This window comes from Sciurus vulgaris, assembly GCF_902686455.1.
Source record: "Sciurus vulgaris genome assembly, chromosome: 1".
Lineage (NCBI taxonomy): Eukaryota > Metazoa > Chordata > Mammalia > Rodentia > Sciuridae > Sciurus > Sciurus vulgaris.
The window spans coordinates 73,014,457-73,034,408 of NC_136461.1; the positions used below are offsets into that span (position 1 = coordinate 73,014,457).

Below are 19,952 nucleotides of genomic sequence, written 5' to 3' on the forward strand. Positions count from 1 at the left end.
CCACTTACTCCTTGCTTTAAATGGGCAGCTGACGGTAGTTTTCTAAGTTTCTCCTCTGGGGCAAACTCATTCTCCAAGATTCCCTGTTGAAGTTCAGAAGGAAAACCCCACACACCCTTGTTAGAAAACTTTAACCTGATTTTTAAAGGAATCTCTGGAATGGCGTGTGTGTTTGAATGCTGGGCAGTAAACTGAATCTCTTTGCTACTTCCCCCTTCCCCCAATAAAGGAACAAGGTATATAGGGCCAATTGGATCATCCACTGTAATTTTATTTGAAATCATGATAGACAGATTTGCGTGAAAAACAAGGAATTCCAAAGCATTTCCTGCTCTGGGAACAGAAGTTAAGTCTATATTTAACAACATTTGAAGCTGTCAAGAATGCTTTGTGGTTGGATAACAGAGGCAGAAAAATGTTAAAAACGCAGGCTACTGCTATACCCAAATATGGAAATATTGTTACGTCTGGTGTCTGATTCACCATCTGGAAATACTTACAACCATGAAGTCAAATAGAAAAGACGCCACAGCAGAAGCCAGAAACCCTCCTCTCCATTCTCTTTCTCCATCACCTCCTCCCACCCTGTACTGTGCCTGACATCCCCCCCCCCACACACACACTGAAGGAAACAATGAAACACTAGGCAGAATGAAAAAAAATGTTTTCTAATAATTGATGAATTGGCATGTCCTAGGGGGTATGGCCCAGACTTTTCTCCCTTTATTTGCATAACACCTGACAATTCATTGTCTTGAAAAGTCCCCACCCCCAGAGAGCCTACTCCCTCCAGCAAATACCTCTTTAGTTTATGAAAGGGCACTTTTGAATGAATGAACTTAACTCTTTCCTGCAACAGTTCTCTTCCCTGGAGTGTTTTCATCCCAATAGCTTCTCATAATTTACAGAAAGTCAGCACTGTAGGCCTCCTTAAGCAAGACTGAAAAAAATGTGAGGACTGAACGGCCCTAAATATTATAAAGAGTGGTTATACTAAAGCATATACAAAGGGGAGCCTGACATGCTTTTCTTTAAGTTACACAAGGAGATAGTTTTCGAAACTTTTAGGAAAAGTAAACCACACTAACATATTGATGATGTTCATGTAAATTGCCTTGTGAGGGGTCATCTACTGTGTGCATCAGGGTAGAACAGGATCTTAAAATCTATTGGCATTTTTATTACAGAAGGTAACATCCTAAATTCTTTATTTTTGTGCACTTAGAAAGGCATTGCAATTGACTTGAAATGGAAGGTTTCCATGTGTTCCCAAAGAAAGGAATTAGAGATTCCCCAAAACTTTCAGCTTAAAGATTCTGCCTGTTCCAGAGATCTATCAGGGCATAACCATACTGCTGGAATCTGTTTTGGCCTGGCAGTATTCGCAGGTGATGATTTCAAGCCAAATCACTCCACGGTGGTCCCCTCGACTTCTGGCTGGCTGCTTAATTCACATCGCCGGCTGCCCGCGGAGGGAGGCTGGGAGGGCTTACCCGGTCTCCCGCATCCGTGAGGAAGTATAAGTCGGCCTCCCGGAGAACTCCCAGAGTTAGTTTCCTCTCGGACTTCCAACCCAGGCAGTGGGCTGGAACTAAAGTGGGAACCTCCAAAAACAAACAAGTACTACATACCAAGGAGGGGGGTGGAGGTGGAGGGGGAAGACCTCTGCCTGGGAATTTGCCAGACGATGAGGGAAGTTGATGTTTTCCCCCTTCTCATTCATAAATGCCACTGTGGGTATTAATTTGCAATACACTTAACTTGGCTAATGAACATCATGCCAAAGCTTTGGGACTTGATCCGAGCATGCCTCTTTGAAGTCCCCAAATAGATTTCTGGCTCAGAGACACACTCCCCTTCCCCGCTGGATTCTCAATAGATAACTTGATTCTCACCTTCGCTGTAAACAAGCAAACAGCTCTCTGCTTTCCTGGGTGAGGGCTTCCGTGACTGCCCGGTCAACCCGGCATCACCAAACAAAACGACGTTTGTTCCTCCCTCTCAGGTCCTCCCACCCTCCCAAGTCCTGGCAAATTTGTGAACTAGCCCCTCCGCCCCTCTACGACCCTTCCATCACCATCACCACCATCACTGCCAAAGGATCCCTCCCAAATGGAAGTCGTTATTTAAAGTGGAAAAAACGGATTGTTTTCTTGATGGGTTCGGGACCAAAAAAAAAAAAAAAAAAAGGTGCAATGGAGCCAGGGGAGGCGCTTGGCAGCAGCCCGCGCCAACCAACATTCCTGAGATGTTTGAGAATTCTGGAACGCGCAGACAGAGCCGACGTCACTGCAACACGCGGCGCCGCCGCTGGCCGGTATAAAAGGCGGGCTCCGGGAGCCTGGTCAGACCGCGAGCGAGAGCGCCCCGGAGCAGTGCCCGCACCCTCCGCGCCTCCTCGGCAAGGACCTCGAGAGAAGGACGCCCTCAGCCCGACGCTCAACGCTTCGGCCCTCGCCTCGCTGCTCACCCGGCCCACAGCCCAGACCCAGCTGCGCCGGGCCTGTCCTCTCTGCACCAGCTTGTTGGCGTCTTTGCCGCCGCGCTCGCCCCAGCTCCTTCTGCGCGCCACAATGAGCTCCCGCACCGCCAGGGCGCTCGCTGTAGCCGTCACCCTTCTTCACTTGACCAGGCTGGTGAGTTGGACTCTTTTGCCACCGCTTCCCCGTAGGCTCTCCAGTCCCTTTCCCTTGTCCCAGATTGCCCACGTCAAGAAAAAAACTAGACCAAAAAGTTTGGAAGCGTTTAGAAGTAGCTGTTTCTTTAAGCCCCCAGAAAACGTTTTGGGGCCTTTCAGTGGGCGCAGCCGCTGGGGTGGCCGGGAGGGTTGGACAGATCAGAGACCCCCTCCCCTTCCCAGGGCAGCCTCGGCGCTTCTTCTGCTCACCGCAGCGAGGTTCACTTCGTTTCTTCTCCCGCTTCCAGGCGCTCTCCACCTGCCCCGCCGCCTGCCACTGCCCCCTGGAGGTGCCCAAGTGCGCCCCGGGAGTCGGGCTGGTCAGGGACGGCTGTGGCTGCTGCAAGGTCTGCGCCAAGCAGCTCAACGAGGATTGCAGCAAAATGCAGCCCTGCGACCACACCAAGGGGCTGGAATGCAATTTCGGCGCCAGCTCCACCGCTCTGAAGGGGATCTGCAGAGGTAAGATGCTTGTGGTTTGGCCCCTTTAAAAAAATAATAGTCCCCATAGTCCAGAAGTTTAGTAATTTTGAGACCATGTATGGTGATGCTTTGTTGTTGGTAGCTTGGCAGAAAGGCACATGATTTCAGCAGTCTGGAATGCAATTCAGTGTGTCTGGGCCCAACGAAAAGCGCATACGGAAAAGTGATTCCTGACTAACTTATTGTTCTGGTCTGGAGTCTCGGGGGAATTGTAGGGAACTTTACCATAAATTGAATTTAACAGCAGAAAATATGCATGAGTTTCAGGCCATGGTTGAGAATCTTAACCTTATCCTCTCTCCCTTTCTCTTTTGGTGATCTTTGCAGCTCAGTCAGAGGGCAGACCTTGTGAATATAACTCCAGAATCTATCAGAACGGGGAAAGCTTCCAGCCCAACTGTAAACATCAGTGCACTTGTATTGACGGCGCAGTGGGCTGCATTCCTCTGTGTCCCCAAGAACTGTCTCTCCCCAACCTGGGCTGTCCCAATCCCCGGCTGGTCAAAGTCACCGGGCAGTGCTGCGAGGAGTGGGTCTGTGACGAGGATGGTGGCAAGGGCCCCAGGGACCACCAGGATGATCTCGGCAAGGGGCTGGGATTTGATGCCTCGGAGGTGGAGTTAACGAGAAACAATGAATTAATTGCAGTTGGAAAAGGAGGCTTGCTGAAACGGCTCCCTGGTAAGTAGACTGAGCCCTTAAGATACTGTACTGAAACATTCCTAGTCTGAAGTTTTAGGCACGAGTACTTGGATCTGTGTATGTCAACATGCCTCTGAGAAATTCGTTTTGTTTCTCTCTAGTCTTTGGCATGGAACCTCGGATCCTTTACAACCCTTCGCATGGCCAGAAATGTATTGTTCAAACAACTTCATGGTCCCAGTGCTCAAAGACCTGTGGAACTGGTATCTCTACACGAGTTACCAATGACAACCCTGAATGCCGCCTTGTGAAAGAAACCCGGATCTGTGAAGTGCGGCCTTGTGGACAGTCTGTGTACAGCAGCCTGAAAGTAAGTTCCTTCAGTGCCTTGGAGACTGTTCCTGCAAGCGGGTGGGATGAAAACCCGTCTTTCAAAAAGAGAAATATTATCCCTGACTTGCCTTTCTGCTTCTTTCTTACAGAAGGGCAAGAAATGCAGCAAGACCAAGAAATCCCTTGAACCAATCAGGTATACTTACGCTGGATGTTCGAGTGTAAAGAAGTACCGGCCCAAGTACTGTGGCTCTTGCGTGGACGGTCGATGCTGTACGCCCCAGCAGACCAGGACTGTCAAGATGCGGTTCCGCTGCGAAGATGGGGAGACGTTTTCCAAGAACGTCATGATGATCCAGTCCTGCAAATGCAACTACAACTGCCCACATGCCAATGAGGCAGCATTTCCCTTCTACAGGCTGTTCAATGACATTCACAAATTTAGGGACTAAACTCTACAGGGGTTTCCAGTGCAAGGGTGGACAAAGGAGGGTTTGGAGTGTAAGAGTCACGGAGACTGGGTGGGGGCGGTGTGGGTGAAGGGATTCTCGTAGAAGGGATGCCTTGCTCATTCTTGAGTAGCCTTGAGGTATTTTCAAACTGCCAAGGGGGCTGGTTCGGATGGACACTAATGCAGCCGCGATTGCAGATTACTTTGCTTCATAGTATTGGAGCACATCTTACTGCTTCATTTTGGAGCTTGTGGTGTTGATGACGTTCTGTTTTCTGTTTGTAAATTATTTGCTAAGCGTATTTTTTCTCTAGGCTTTTTTTCCTTTGGGTTCTACAATTGTAATAGAGATAATAAGATTGGTTGGGCAGTGAAAGCCTTCGTTTGTCCTTTGCCAGAAGTAAATAGGAGGGCCTTCCCTCCCTTCCTGAGGGGGACACTCTGTGAGTGTCCGTTAGAGGCAGCTACCTGCACTCGAAACTGCAAACAGAAATCAGGTGTTTTAAGACTGAATGTTTTTATTTATCAAATGTAGCTTTTGGGGGGAGGGGAAATGTAATACTGGAATAATTTGTAAATGATTTTAATTTTATATTCAGTGAAAAGAAATTATTTATGGAATTAATCATTTAATAAAGAAATATTTACCTAATATCTGAGTGTATGCTGTTAAATATTTTTAGAAACCATTTCAAGTTATTGGGAGCAATCTAGCTGATGTATTCAGTCTTCAAACAGGATTTATTGAGTGCCTACCATATGTCAGGAGCTATCTTAGGTGCTTTATTGGGATATGGTAATGAATTAAACTATGAAAGAAAATAGGACAATGATTGTCTCTGAAAATCTTTTGAGAAAAATCTTCACATGTTAAGTAATCTGGAAAATTTATACTGAAAATAGTCATTGTATGAAACATAAGAGGAAATCTGAACCTAATTAGTGATTTTTTAAAAATGCTTTATTTTCATAAGAATTCAAAGCCTCTCCATCATAATGTGAGATAGGTGTGGTAAAATTGAACATTTTAGTCATCAGGTTATTTATTGTGCGTATCAATTCAAAAGAAGCAAGAGAAACCCTTTAAATGAAAACAGCCCATAATATGGCCTGCCCACATGTAAATTCATGAGCAAGACAAAGTATGACTGAATAGTGTATTATAACAGGTCATTTATTTCTAACTTTATATTTTCCCAGAATGGCTCTTCACAATTAGGGCAGCTACTTAAAGATTCACCCTTGGCCGATATCAGAGATAAAAAAAATAGGAATCTATAGAAGTCAGTTTGTTTTCAAGAAAAAATTTGAAGCAATGGCTTGTGTTAATCCTAATAAGCCAGTGATTAGGCAAACATGCTGTTAAATGCAAAGGAATGCAAGGAATTTCAAGTACTTTTCCAATAGCTGAGGACTAAGCTACCCATCCCCCTTTCCTTTTTATAATATACATTATATTGATGGGGGAGGGAGTAGTTAGATAGCCTTGGCTTATCCAGAAGGTCAAAGGCTAGACACAGCATTCTAAGAGAAAAGGACCTGAATCATGGGTTTAGGGGAGGTGGAGAGGGCTGCATCAATGTTTGTGAAAATGTTGGTAGCCTGTATTAGAAAAGTCCACATCTTCAGAAAGCTCTGACAATAAACCTTTTATAGGGAGAACTTTTCCTTTCATCGTCAGCCTTGGCTCCTGTTCAAATCCATAGTGAAATATTTCAGTCTGCACTTGGTTAAGAGAGTACTTGAATTTTTAGGCATAAGAGAAAGTGCTTTAAGTAAGGGGGAGGGGTATAGCTCCTGGGATTCTATAAGGGATTTTTCAAAATAATTAATTAATATTGATGACTTAATGAAGACAACAGAAAAACACTGTTGAAGCATCTGTTTTAAAAGCCTTATGAGATGCATAAAGGTTAATGTAAATGTGCTAGAAAAATCTATGGCCAAAAGGCTGATTTTTGACGTGTTCTGCCTGAAATTTTACAACTTGTGCCTACTGAATAGTCAGTTTTTCTTGCCTGAGGCATTCTAATTTTAAGGTATTTGGGATTTAAACACCACCTGGCCCAGTCTTGGATGCAGTTAAACTTGTCAGTGCAATATAACATATGAAACATAATAAAGGTGTGAGGTTTTAGTGGTGCAATCTTGTTGAACAGACAGCGAAATCCACGGGCAAGATTTACACATTCCCAGGCACCAATCCCAAGGTATTGCCTTCCAACACTAAAGCCAACAAATTGCTTCTTATGCAGGGATCAAGGAGCAATATTTTATAGATCCTTTAAGTGTGTGAGGAGGTAATACCTGTTCAAATAAGCTCAAATGTGAAACAAAACCTAGCATGGGAAAATATTGGATCTTTGGGCCATTAATCTCATTCCAGTAAATATAATTAGAGTGGCACAAATGCCAATTCTATTTATAATAAGAATGCTCAATTTATTAAAAAAAAGATGAATAGAAGCAAAGTATTGCATTTTATTTGGCTATAGAAAATATTGAAGAAATTAAAAGAAGTTAAAAATGAAATTAAAATATTTAGAATATATAAATTTTACCTATGTGTGAAGTGGAACTCTGCCCACTTCAACTATTGGGAAAACAAAAATAAAAACCATGCATTCATATGTATTAAATAGAAGTTGCATGTACAAACATTGGCTGTAATATACGTGTAATCCCACTGTCTCCACTATGTACAGTAAAGATCTTTTGCTTTTCTTACTTTCCAATCCAAAAGATTCTGGTGATCGTGAGCTTTTTTTTTTCCTTTTCTTTTCTTTCTTTCTTTTTTTTTTTTTTTTGGTACAGATGTAAGAAAAGAGAGTTATAAGGTGACAGAATCTTAGACTGTGAATTTTAAGAAATAGCCTACGACACATTTAGTCACATAGTAAGTGGTCTCACTGTAAGGATGGTTCACATGAACGTTATGTACTGCTGTCAGTTCCACAGAGAGATGCAACTGAGTCAAATTAGCGAAGCACATTTTAGAGTTATTTTTCCAGTAGTGGGAACAGGTTTGATTTGTTTACAACCTCTTCTAGCAGCCTCTGGCACTATTTGAAAGTCCGTTGAGCAATAGCAAGGGTTCAGTATGACCACAGTACAGAGCAGAGCTGTGTTCTGGGCAGAATGGCAGGTGATGCAGTGGAAAGAATCCCATAGTGGAATCAGGATTCCTGTCTTTTAGCACCAACTCTATCAATAACTCAGTGGGTGAATCTGGGCACGTTTCTGGATAATTCTTTCATGTAATAAACTGGGAAAAGAGCTCCCAGCATTATTGTCTCCCAAGTGTGCTCCTTTTTCACATACACTCTTTGGTGTATACCTTAAACATTATCTTCTCACTTAACCAAATGTGTGAAGTAAAAACCGCCCAGATCTTTCTGTGGTCAAAAGCACACATTTCCATGAAGCCTTTGAAAATATAATGTTGCTAGACCCTCTTTATCCTCTGAAGCACACTTAGTTACAGGACATGGCAAGCCCTGGCCATCATAGTCTACAGGTCTACACTTACACCTCATTTTATATCTCTGATATCCAGGCCTCATTAACTCCTTGCCCTAACAACCCAATGCTTTAAAACAAAGCACATTTTTGAAGCATGACTATCATGTATACGTCCTATGAAGAGATCACACGTATTTGTGACTGACTTTTGTTGCTGGTGGGTACATTCATGTAATCTTATAGAGTGCAATTCAATTGACAAACACTTGGATGCATTTGTTAGTGCTTTATAGTTCCTATATCTACTGTTATACCTTCTGAATCCACCACTTTTTGTTCTCCACTGCAAACATACAAATTAAAGTTGCCATCAGTTCTTGCCTGAATTACTGGAGTGGCCCTTCACTTGTCACATATTATATTTTCCAAAGATGGCGTCAACAGTATCTCCCTCCTTACCCTGTCTTTCTGTAATGTGACCTTGCACCCCCAGGGGTAAATGATATCTATTTCTCCACTCTCTTTAATCTGGGTGAGCTCTTTAACTGCTTTGACCAATGAGCATGGAGGAAGTAATGCAATGTGGGACCAGTTCCAAGTGGAATACTGGGTAGGGTTCCTTTCTCTTAGAAATGAGTTTTCATGTAAGAAATAGAACTTCCCTGAGACAAGGAGACTGTGAGAAGCCATGTGAATAGGGCCTAGAGAATGAGTTGCCATGTGAAGGAAGAGAAAGGTCCAGAAAAGGGCATCACACCTGTGTAAGAAGAAACCATCTTGGAAGTGGATCCTTTGGCCTCTGTCACCCCAGCTAATGTTTCATGAATCAGAGATAAACTGCTCAGTTGAGTCCTTCCCACAGTTCCTGGCCCACAAAACAGTGAGAAAACTAACAGAGTAATTTTGAGGTAGTAATTTTTAGATGTGGCTACATAGAAATAGACAACCAAAACATTATTGATTTCTATTGTTACCACCCAATGGTCCATTCTCCTTAAGGGAGTCAGACTGATTCTTCAAAAATGTAAGTCAGAATAGGTCAATCCTTGGCTTAAATGCTCTAGTGGCTTCCCATTGCCCTTGCAATAAGGTCCAGCTTCTTACTTGGCACCCAGGTCCTGGACTCTGATGACCTGAGTGCATACCAGCAGTCTGTAAAAATAAAAAAGATTTTAATAAAAATATTATCACTCACTCACTATACTTCCAAAAGCCTTTGCCTCTTCATTGAAAAAAATCAAACAAAAGGTACTTCAGGCCTCTTATACTTACTATTCTGCCTCAAATGTCCTTCTTCCTGATCTGGACTTCTTGTCATTCTGGTCTCAGCATAAATGCTATCTGCTATAAAAACCTTCTCTCACCACCCAGTCTAATGTAGTTCATTCCATCAAGAAGTTTTATTCTGGGGCTGGGGATATAGCTCAGTTGGTAGAGTGCTTGCCTAGCAAGCACAAGGCCCTGGGTTCAATCCCCAGCACGAAAAAAGAGAGAGAAGTTTTGTTTTCATCATAGGACTTAGCACTACCTGATATGCTCTCGTTTATTTATTATGTCTTTCCCTTGAAGAACAACCTGTATGAGAGCAGACATTTTTGTCTGTGTTTTGCACTACCATAAAAACATCACTTGACGTTGTGCCTGAAATAGAATAAATGCTCACTAATTTATAGAATTAATGTTGTCTTAAAGTCTTATGCTGAAGTTAAATTAGAAGGGATCCCCCCTTCCACTGGCACAAAGTCTTTTTCACTTCACCTTGGACTTCTCCCTAGTCAATTGTTAGCCATTCATTCTTTTTTTCATTCATATATTCAGTCAATAGACACTTGCCTGGCACCACTATGTTCCAGACACAGTGCTGTGTTGTCATTGACAAGGAAGCAGGGATTTTATACTTCGTAGGAAGGGAGACATACATGTAAGCAAAAATGAGCTCATATTAGGTTCAGCTACAAGTAAGAGAAAATCCAAGAACCAATAGCTTCAGCAGCATACAAATTTATTTCTCCCTCATGTGAAAATCCAGGCAGGCAGAGCAGAACTAATATGGTACCTCAAAGTTTCAGAGACTAAAATTCCAGCATTTTTTTTTTTTTTTTTTTTTTTTACTACTGGGAATTGAATACCCAGAGGTGCTTTACCATTGAGGCACATCCCCAGTCCTCTTTACTTTGAGACAGGGTTGCTTAGGGTCTCACTGAGATGCTGAGGCTGCCCTCGGACTTGTGATTCTCCCGCCTCAGCCTCTTGAGCCCCTGGGATTACAGGTGTGTATCACCACACCCAGCAGTTTCTCCTGTCTTATTGTTTTACTGTGCCTGGCCTGAGTTCCCTAGTTCATCTCATGGCACGTGGCTAGGAAACATGGTTTTATTCCGGGCTGACAAGCATCAGCCAAAAGTCAGAGGTAGAAGAGAGAATAGATAACAGGTGATAAATGGTAGTCTGTACCACATAGCCAAAAATAAGCTATACCAAGCATAAGGAGGTACAGAAGAAAGTGGAGGAGTCTTGCCTGGAGTTGGGACCAAGGAGAGCATCCTGGAGGACTTGTCACCTCAACTGTGTTTTTGAAGATAAATAGGTTGGAAACTGTTTAAAAACTGTGATGCTCAAGGTAAAAATTTCTGAAATAACCAGAGATACCTTCCCCATTTCCGTTAGGGAGATGCTCTTAAGAGCTCTGGAGAAGGCCTGTTCTGCATGGACACAGGACAGAGTCCATCACTGCACACAGCCTGAGACAGATGAAAAGTGAGCGTTCCTCGGCTATTCATGCAAATCTCCATGGTGACAATATCATGGCCATACTGGGATTTGCTGCCTGTTTCCCTACTAGGTCTAAACTCCCTCAAAAGTGGTACCAACCAAGAATGGAATGAATGAATTTGAGAAATACCTTTTGGCATCTCCAGAGCTTCACTGGAGAAGAGAGAGCAAGTTCATTCTACATTGCCCCAAAACAGAGGTCCAAACTGGTGGTTCAGGTGAAATGTGTCAAATAGACTTGTTTGTTCAGTCTGTTCATGGTTTATAGAAACTGGATTGGTTGCCAATATTTGAAAACTGGGAGGTAAAAAAAAAAAAAAAAGTCAAAATTTCTGACTTCTTTTAAAAAAATTCATACACAAAGCAATACTGGACTTTAGTTTCTACTTGAAAATTTCTATATGGTAGGAGCTTTTGCCTTCAGTGAAAATGCTCTACAGTTCATCAGCATGGAGAATGATGGAGAACAGGTGTGTGTGTGTGTGTGTGTGTGTGTGTGTGTGTGTGTGCATGTGTTTGAGGAATTTAAAGCATAGGAAGAGATATTCTTTAAAAATCCAGGTTCTTTCTTAGAAGGGACAACTTAGACCATCCCTTTTACTATAAAAGTGCTTAAAAAAAATTTGAGGCATGAAAATGCTGTTCTAAATCCAGGAAGGAATAAAGGCCACTTCAAATCATCATGTTGCTGAAAACATTTCTCCATCCCCCAACTTCTTTCTACAATTCCAGTCTGTGTATTTTTGTGGAGACATGTACCTATTCCATTTATAATACCACGTCACATTTTCCAACTGACACCGGATAAGTTAATCAAAGATACACACTGCATCCTGAACTTGCCCTGAATTTAACCATCTATTTTACAAAATTTTTACAAGAAATACAGAATGTTAAAAAGATGAAGATCCCAAGCCAGGTGTGGTAGCCTGTACCGGTAATCCCCACTATTTGGAAATATCACAAATTCGAAGGCAACCTGAGCAACTTAGTAAGACTCTGTCTCTAAATAAAAATTAAAAGGGGTAGTGATGCAGCTCAGTGGCAGTGTGCAGAGTTCAATCCCCGATATAGAAAAACAAAAGAAAAACAAACAAAAACATGAAACAAAAAAAAAATAATAAAGAAGATACCTAGTAAACACTTTCCGCCCTCCGCACACACACACACAAGCACAGAGAGCCCTGTTAAGTGTATAGAGTACATCTTTAAAGGTTTTGGGATTTTATTAATAAATAAGATTTGACTATAGAATTGTTATGATTTGGATGTGAGGTGTCTCCCAAAAGTTCACAAATGAGACAATGCAAGAAGATTTGGAGGAGAAATTATTGGGTTATAGCTTTTTTTTTTTTTTTTTTTAATTGTAAACAAATGGGATACATGTTGTTTCTCTGTTTGTACATGGCGTAAAGGCATACCATTTGTGTAATCATAAATTTACAGAGTAATGTTGTTTGATTCATTCTGTTATTTTTTTCCCTTCCCCCCACCCCTGGGTTATAGCTTTAATCTAATCAGTGCACTAATCCCTGATGGGATTAACTGAGTGGTAACTGGTGGTAGGAGAGGTGTGATTGAAGGAAGTGATTCCTTGGGGGCTATTGGATATATATTTGTGTCTCCCAAGTGCAGTATTTCTCTTTCTCTCTCTGCTTCCTGATCATCATGATGTGAGCTGCTTCCCTCTGCCACATGCATCTGCCATGATGTTCTGCCTCACCTCGAGCCCTGAGGAATGGAGCCGGCCTTCTATGAATTAAGACCTCTGAAACTGTGAGCCCTCAAACTTTTTCTCCTCTACAATTGTTCCAGTTGGGTCCTTTTAGTCACAGCAAGCAGTGAAAAAGCTGACTAAAACAAGAATTTTATATTTACTATATCTTGGAAATCATTTAATGTTGACTCATGTAGTTCTCCCTCAGTCTTTGTGATAGTTTCAAAGATTTTCATTCTATTATTAATGTGCCAAAATTTATTTAAGTATTTGGTGTGGCAGATACTGTTAGATGCCCACTGACAGTCAATGCCCCATTCCCTTGAGTTCTTGCTAGCAGAACCTCAATTTTGTTTGAGTAATCTCCTTCCAAGTGTTTAAGTAAGGCAATCCCCTATCTCCACCTGCACCCCAAGAACTGCATCAGGGCTGGCTTAGTTCACAGTGATGGTCTCATTTCCTTGTTAATGACTGGTTGTGAGTTAATCTTGATCAAAGATACTGAGGGAGAAATCTGGGAGAGGGAGGGGAAGTTCCTAAGAAAGGTTATACATGATAATAAAAAGAAGACACCAGAAGAGGAAATGCCTTTCTTCTTTGCTGGGCATTGCCCTGCATGGCCCTAGGAAGGAGGTATCACTGACACTGTGAGGATTGTAGAAGAGGAAGGGGAAAAGCCTCTGGAAAAAGACCTGAACTGCTGAAACACCTAGCCCTCTTATTGAGTGTGATTATAAATCTTCTATTATGTTAAGTTATTTTCCTTAGGCTGTTTGTTACTTGCAGCTAAAACCATTCTAACTGATCCACTTGAATCTTTTTGATGCTCATGAACTTTATAAATAGCACAGCAATGGCCACTTCCAAAGGAAAAAAAGTACTTTTAGATATGAATGAATGGACCAACAAACAAATATTTGGCAGGAATATAATTCTTTCATTCATTTACCTAACATTTACGGAGTATATAGCACATGACAGGCTATGGGTCTGCCAGACATGGTTGACAAACAAAGAAATAATAAGATAATGGTCCCTGGCCACAAGGATGTCACAGTTAGCAGTGTATTCAAGTAATACTGGTGCATAGTAACAGTGCCACAGTACCTAGTAAAATGAGAGGATAGAGGGTGGTCAGAGAATTTTTCACAGAGGACAAAACATCCGAACTGGGTTTTGAAGGATGAATAGAAGTTTGCTATTTAGGGACACCTCCCAAACTAGAAAACATTACAATATTTGAAGCCTAGGAGTAATCTCAAAGTCAGCAAATTAATAGCCTTAGGCTAGACCTGGGTAGTAACAGCCATTTTGCATCTTGGTTTGTATAGCAAACAAAAGGAAAAGCAGCCCTCATCAGGGACTTGGAGAACATGTGCCTTGATGATGGGAACAGGTTGTCCCTTCCATGAGTTACCTTTGGAAATTCCCCAACACACTAGTGAGAGCTTCCAGCTTGAGGAGGTGAGCTAGCATTGGCATCACCACTTGTGAGCTGGGTGTTTGAGTAAGCCAGTACATCACACCATCAGAAGACAGGAACAGCCTGCTGTCCGCACAATAGCCTTAGCATGACAGGTTAGTCTTAGACTGACAGGACCCAGCCTAGGTCTGACCCACACTGTGTGACCCAAGGTAGCCCCAGTGACTGCTTGGACCCAGCAGCAAAGGCAAAGAGCCCAGAGAGAAGAAGCCTGGATAACTTAGTTTCTGCCACCTGACACTCTTGTATTTGTGCCATGAGTCAGATTCCCTCAGGTGGCCAGCCCCTTAATAGCTTCCGGTTCCTCCTGGAATATTGCTTGTCCTTACCACTAGCTGCACACAGCTTTCTTGATGTGCTAAAGCTTGCAGTAATGTGACATGTAAACAAAAGGCCTAAGGGCAGCTCCAGGCTGGATCCTTAAACCTCATCTGTTCCTCCAGGTGCATTGGAACTATCATGGTGGCATTCAGGATCCAAGTCAACATCAAAGAAGGCACAACTGCACAGCAACTGTCTTTATGTTCAGTTTGGGCAAGAATAATTAAGTAATTCACAGTTTTTATGTGGTAGTAATAAGTGAATGAGAGGATTTGAACTATATCATTAAGCCAATGCACATGTTCTAAGACACTCCAGGTATCTGACATATTCCTAAGAACATATCTCATCTCCAGACTCTGCCTGGAAGGTGCACTTTCTCTTTATGCTCTCACAAGTTAGAGGCCAGGTGCCTCGGCATGCTATGTAAACACAGCCATTTAAATAACTAGGACATGGCAATGGTTCAGCACCAGCAACAGGAGACACTGCTGTTTTGGGTGAGGAATGGGGAAGCCAAAAAAAGAAAGGGAAGAAATCCCCTGTAACATTAGATAGATTGTAAGAATGTTTTCTGGATTTGGGCCAACAAGTCAAAATTAGTGGTCACATTGCATTTTTTTGTAATAAAATTTTGGACTTAATCACATAATTATTCATTTGTATATAACTTTATGTCTAAATCTGCACATATGTACATACACACACCCAGTTGTTTATTCCTGTTACAGGTCAGGCACTGCAAGGGGGCCTGGGAGGTACAGATGACCAAGGACTTGTCATCAAGGAGTCAGAGAATCAACACCAATTTCATGATATCCTCGCCCTGAAGGGCCACCGGCTGTTTTGCTCCTCTGTCTTCCTTATGGCCTGTATGAATGGGAATGGAGACCAGGCCACCACTCCTTCCTGCTCTGAGAGTGGTGAGGCCACTTCCCTGGATAACTGTGGAAAGGAACCTAATTTTAAGTTTCTGACATGTCCTCTCTGCAAAAGGAAACACATGAAGTATGTTTGCAGAGGTCAATTTTGAGGTCGAATGTTTTCCCTGATAAGTGAATGATGATACATAGTGGGGGTGGAGAGTGGGGGGGGGGTAAGAGAAGAGTGGAGGAAATTTAGATTATGTAGAAGGAAATGAGAGGGGGGAGGGGGTGGGGGTATGAAAGATGGTAGAATGAGACAGACATCATTATCCTATGTAACGTATGATTACATGAATGGTATGATTCTACGTTGTGCACAACCATAGAACAGAAAAGTTGTACCCCATTTGTATGCAATGAATCAAAATGCAGTCTGTAAAAATTTTTTTAAAAATAAAAAATTAAAAAATATATCAAATCCCACTTGGACTCCTGAATCATTAACCATTGCTTAGCATTTTCATATACCCTATTTCATTTGTGTAAGAAATTGATGATTTGAAGATATATCATTTTACATAAGAAAAACCCAGTCAATTAAATTGACACACCCCCTGCAGTAAGATGTATTCTGATTTTAGAGCTATTAAAGAACTAGACAAAACCCCAAACTTTCTAGAACCAGTAAGTCTAGCGGCTTGTGTGTCCTACTATTTGGTGTTCTCCTAGAGGGTGGGGGAATGTCTTTCAGTCTGTTTACTTTGCTAGACCTAGCATGGTGTCATGCATGTGGACAGTACACAGTAAACAACTGAATGAATGAATGAATCAGTGAATAGATGATACATAGCCTATGTTCTCCCTACAGGCAAGGGCACTGAACAATCAAGTAGAGGTGGGAAAGTTCAGATTGGACTTTGCTCTTCCTGTTCCACTGAACACAGAACATCAGAAACAGTCAAACTCTTGGAGTCTGCACTGAGTTCAGGGGTATGGGGAGGAAGCTTCCTGACCATGGCTCCTCTGGCACTTAGAGCAGCTCAAGGCTCACTCACCTTAAAGCCTGGGCAACAAGCTATGGCCAGACATGCTGCTATGTCCGGCTCCCTGGGGCCCTATTTATGTTTCTCCTGAAACCTAGTCTGTAATATCAAACTCCTGAAAATAAAATCGCAGGTCCAGTGGACTTTGGGAGCTGGTACATAGAGACGGCGGCTGGCAAGCTCTCTTGTAGAGTCAGTGACCACCCCAGATCTATTTCATAACTCTGGGTTTGTATATCCTGTTCCCTGAGTGCAAGGCACACCCTCGTATTGAGTTTCCCCTCAGTAGAGGCTTTGTGCTAAGTCAGTGGCTTGAAGAGTTTTTGCCATGACTGGCCTCTGTCCCTTGAGGGTCTCTAGCCTGCTCAGCTCCCGGTTAGACCAAATCCCTTTCCCCAGGTGTTCAGACTTCCCTGTTGTAGAGGGAGTCAATGGAATCCACATTTGGCTTTGTTTCATTTCCTTTAGAATAAAATTATCTCTGACAACAGTTGTATTCCAACTTTTGTGAGATGGTCCAGAGACACAGTGCATGTGTGTGCACTGCCCAGAGTCAAGCAAAGTGAGCATGCTGCATGTGTGCAGAGGGAGAGGGAGCACACTTCCTGCATTCAGTCGTGTGGCCTGAGCATCAGTGGCACTTCAGGTTCTGAACCACCTCTTAGGTGGATAGATGAACAAGACTCAGTTTCTGTCCTGAAGAACTCACATCTCTTCACAGTGACCTGTGCTACAAGATATGAGACAGTTCTCTGGGCTCGGGCTCAGTTTCCTAGGCCGAATTGTTGTGTGGGGCTCTGGGGAGCTTTTTTACATGGGGCAGAATCTGGAAGTCAGGTATTAGAAGGGGAAAGGGCAGCCAGGAAGTGCGGCAGGATGTGCAAAGGCACAGGTATGGCGAGCATGGGGAACCTAGAGAGTGGTTGGCCAGAGGGCCCTCTGCAGTCTCCCTGTCACTCCCATCCTGAGCTGCTGACAGTGAGATGGACAGCTTTCCTTGAGTGAGCCCATCAGTGCAAGGTCCCTCTCCCGGGAATTCTTAACTTGACCTCTGAGTTCTTCTGTTTCTCACATACCTACATGTTTGCAGTTCCTTCTCTAGTCCTGGTGCTGTTGATGCAACTGCACTCAAAGGCAAGAAAGGAGGCCAACACCCCTAAAAAAGATTTTCTCCCTGACAGCTTTTTCAGGCTAGAGGGTGAGATGCAGGAAACAGCTAGTTAGGAGCCTTGATAAGGGTTCCAGGTATTACGGCTGTAATACACAGAAATGCTTAGTCCTCTTTTTTGGTCACATGCTTATGAAATCTGCACTCTCATATTTGCTGACCTGCTTCTCTGGGTCTGCCTGCAGCACATGATAAGTAATCCCCAGAAAACGCAAGTTCTCATGGACCCTTTCAAAGTGGTGAGAGACATGACAGGCACTGCTGTATGTCTCTCTGAAGCTTCAGTTCTCCTCCTGTCCCTAATCCCTGGGCTCAGTTTCCTAGGCTAAGTTCTTGGACCTGGAGTTGAACCCTGTCATCCTGTGTAGACAACTCTCCTATTCACTATTGGCAGGTAGGAGTCAACATCATAATATTACTTAATCAGCATAAGGATGACAGAAGTAGAGGGAAGAATTGTGGGACCTCACACTTGGGAGAGACTTAGAGAATCATGATGTCACCGAGTGGCAGAATCTTTTTCCCACCTCCTCAGCAGGATGTGATTCAGGCCTTTGACATTGGCAGAGCTGGTGTCCATAAAGCCAGCTCCTGCTGCAGAAGCATTAGCCATTCTTTTCCATATCAACTGGAAACCCATTTCCCTATGACTTTTAGTAACCATTTATGGTTCTCCTCTCAGCACTGCTCAGAATAAAATTCAATTCCCTTTCAGATGTCATGTTTAAGACTAAGTTAAGTTGCCATACCCAGCTGCACTATCAATGTTCTTTTCTTTGTTGTTTTGCCCCTACAATAAACACAATGGTACAATTATTTCTGTTCTCATCTGGTCTTCAGGACTTTCATTTCACTGGTTGCTTGCTGGCAGACACACTTCATTTGTCAAGGTCACTCTAAAAATGGGATACTGGTGGGTTAAAAGAATCTTCCAGATCTTCCCTGAGTACCACCTGAAGAAAGTCTATCAGCTCCTTCAGGGACCCTGAAGTGTTCATTTATGTGCACGTCCATCTCCAACTCTCTTGGTTCCCAGAGCCCCTGATGTGTTTTGGATAAATGTCCTCAAAAGATCCATGTATTAAAGCCTTGATTCCCGGCCTATGGCACTACTGGGAGGTGGTGGTAACTTTAGGAGGTGGGGCCTAGTGGAAGGAAGTTAGCTCATGGGGGGTGATAATGTCCTTGAAGGTGATATTGGGATCCCCATCCTGACTCTTCCTTTTTCTTTTGCTTCTTTGTTGCCATGAGGTCAACAGGTCTTCTCAAAAAAAAAAAAAAAAAAAACAACAACAACAACAACAACAACAAAACAGGTCTTCTCCACCACACAGTCCTGTAATGACATACTGTGCTGCCATGGCCCCAAAGCGACAGGGACAAATGACCATGAACTGAAACCTCTGAAACCATGAACCAAAATAAACCTTTTCCCTTATTAAGTCAGCTCTCCAGGTATTTGTTACAGTAATACAAAGTTGGCTAACATAGCCCCCAATGCAAATGTACACTAAAATTTCAGAAAGAGACAATGCAATACGTGAGAATTGGATCTTAACATTCCCCAACACAAAATCTGATGACCATCAGGCACTCAATAATTTTGCATTTGATTAATGAATACATTTGCTTAATGAAGGCAGGGTAAGCTTGCCCTTAGTTTCTTGGCAGCATGTCAATGTTTATAGCTAACTACAATCTCAGGGTCTGTTTCAGATGATCTTTTATGAGGAGAATGTGTTGTTTCTGCTAGTATTGTTGACTTTCCCTTGGCATAAATTTAGGACTTAGCATTTGCATAACAAGTCATTCTGAAATTTGGTGACTTAAAATAACAATGATTTATTATTTGCCACAACTTCATTTGTTGATGAGACTTAGCCAGGCATGAGGTTACTCACTAAGCCAAGAGCCTAACTGGGGCTGGACTGTCCCAAATGACCCCTCCTCCTCGGGGGTCTTTCTTCTTGTAGCTTCTCATCACTGCATGTTCTAGCCATGTATTGTATACTGTAAGCCAGGTTGTTCTTCACATTACTCATAAAAATCCCAAGGACAGGGGCTAGGGCTGTAGCTCAGTGGCAGAGCCCTTGCCTCGCACGTGTGAGGCATTAGGTTTGATCCTTTGATCCTCAGCACCACATAAAAATAAACAAATAAAATAGAGACATGCTGTCCATCTACAACTACAAAAAAAAAAAAAAAAAAAGAAAGAAAAAGAAAAAAAAAGAAATCCCAAGGACAGAATTAATGTTTCCATTTTAGAGAATTAATATTTCCATTTTAGAAATTCAGGGAATCTCAGAAGTTTCTCATAGTCTCACTTTAGCTGAAGGCAAGATTTTAAGCTAGGACTCTTAAATTTCAAGGCATTTTTTCCCACTGTACCATGCTGTCTGAATCTGCACTTTTAACTCAAAGAAACAATTCCCGTGAAAAAGTATTTTTCAAATTCTAATAAAGAACTAAAGTGAGAAAACGCAAATAAACAAACAAACAAACAAAAACAAATCTCTGGAGTTCTTTGTATGTTT

General features: G+C 42.6%; 2 protein-coding genes across 3 annotated transcripts in view; one reads left to right on the forward strand and one right to left on the reverse strand.

Moving 5' to 3' along the window:
• Nucleotides 1-2,334: 2,334 nt before the first annotated feature.
• CCN1 (cellular communication network factor 1) lies at nucleotides 2,335-5,238 on the forward strand. Its single transcript, XM_079139885.1, has 5 exons — nucleotides 2,335-2,636; nucleotides 2,926-3,139; nucleotides 3,488-3,841; nucleotides 3,964-4,172; nucleotides 4,285-5,238. The coding sequence occupies exons 1-5, from the start codon at nucleotides 2,574-2,576 to the stop codon at nucleotides 4,585-4,587; spliced, it is 1,143 nt and encodes a 380-aa protein (XP_078996011.1). The 5' UTR covers nucleotides 2,335-2,573; the 3' UTR covers nucleotides 4,588-5,238.
• The window catches only part of ZNHIT6 (zinc finger HIT-type containing 6), a 116,381-nt gene continuing 101,170 nt past the window's right edge, over nucleotides 4,742-19,952 (reverse strand). For both annotated transcript variants that reach the window (XM_079139798.1, XM_079139800.1), the window contains one exon: nucleotides 4,742-9,200. In XM_079139798.1, coding sequence (XP_078995924.1) covers nucleotides 9,109-9,200 — 92 coding nt within the window. In that variant the 3' untranslated portion in view covers nucleotides 4,742-9,108. The remainder of the gene's footprint in view (nucleotides 9,201-19,952) is intronic.

Coding starts and splice junctions, on each gene's coding strand:
- CCN1 (XM_079139885.1), top strand. CDS start 2,574: ATGAGCTCCCGCACCGCCAGGGCGCTCGCTGTAGCCGTCACCCTTCTT. Junction 2,637..2,925: donor TTCTTCACTTGACCAGGCTG/GTGAGTTGGACT, acceptor TCCCGCTTCCAG/GCGCTCTCCACCTGCCCCGC. Junction 3,842..3,963: donor CTTGCTGAAACGGCTCCCTG/GTAAGTAGACTG, acceptor GTTTCTCTCTAG/TCTTTGGCATGGAACCTCGG.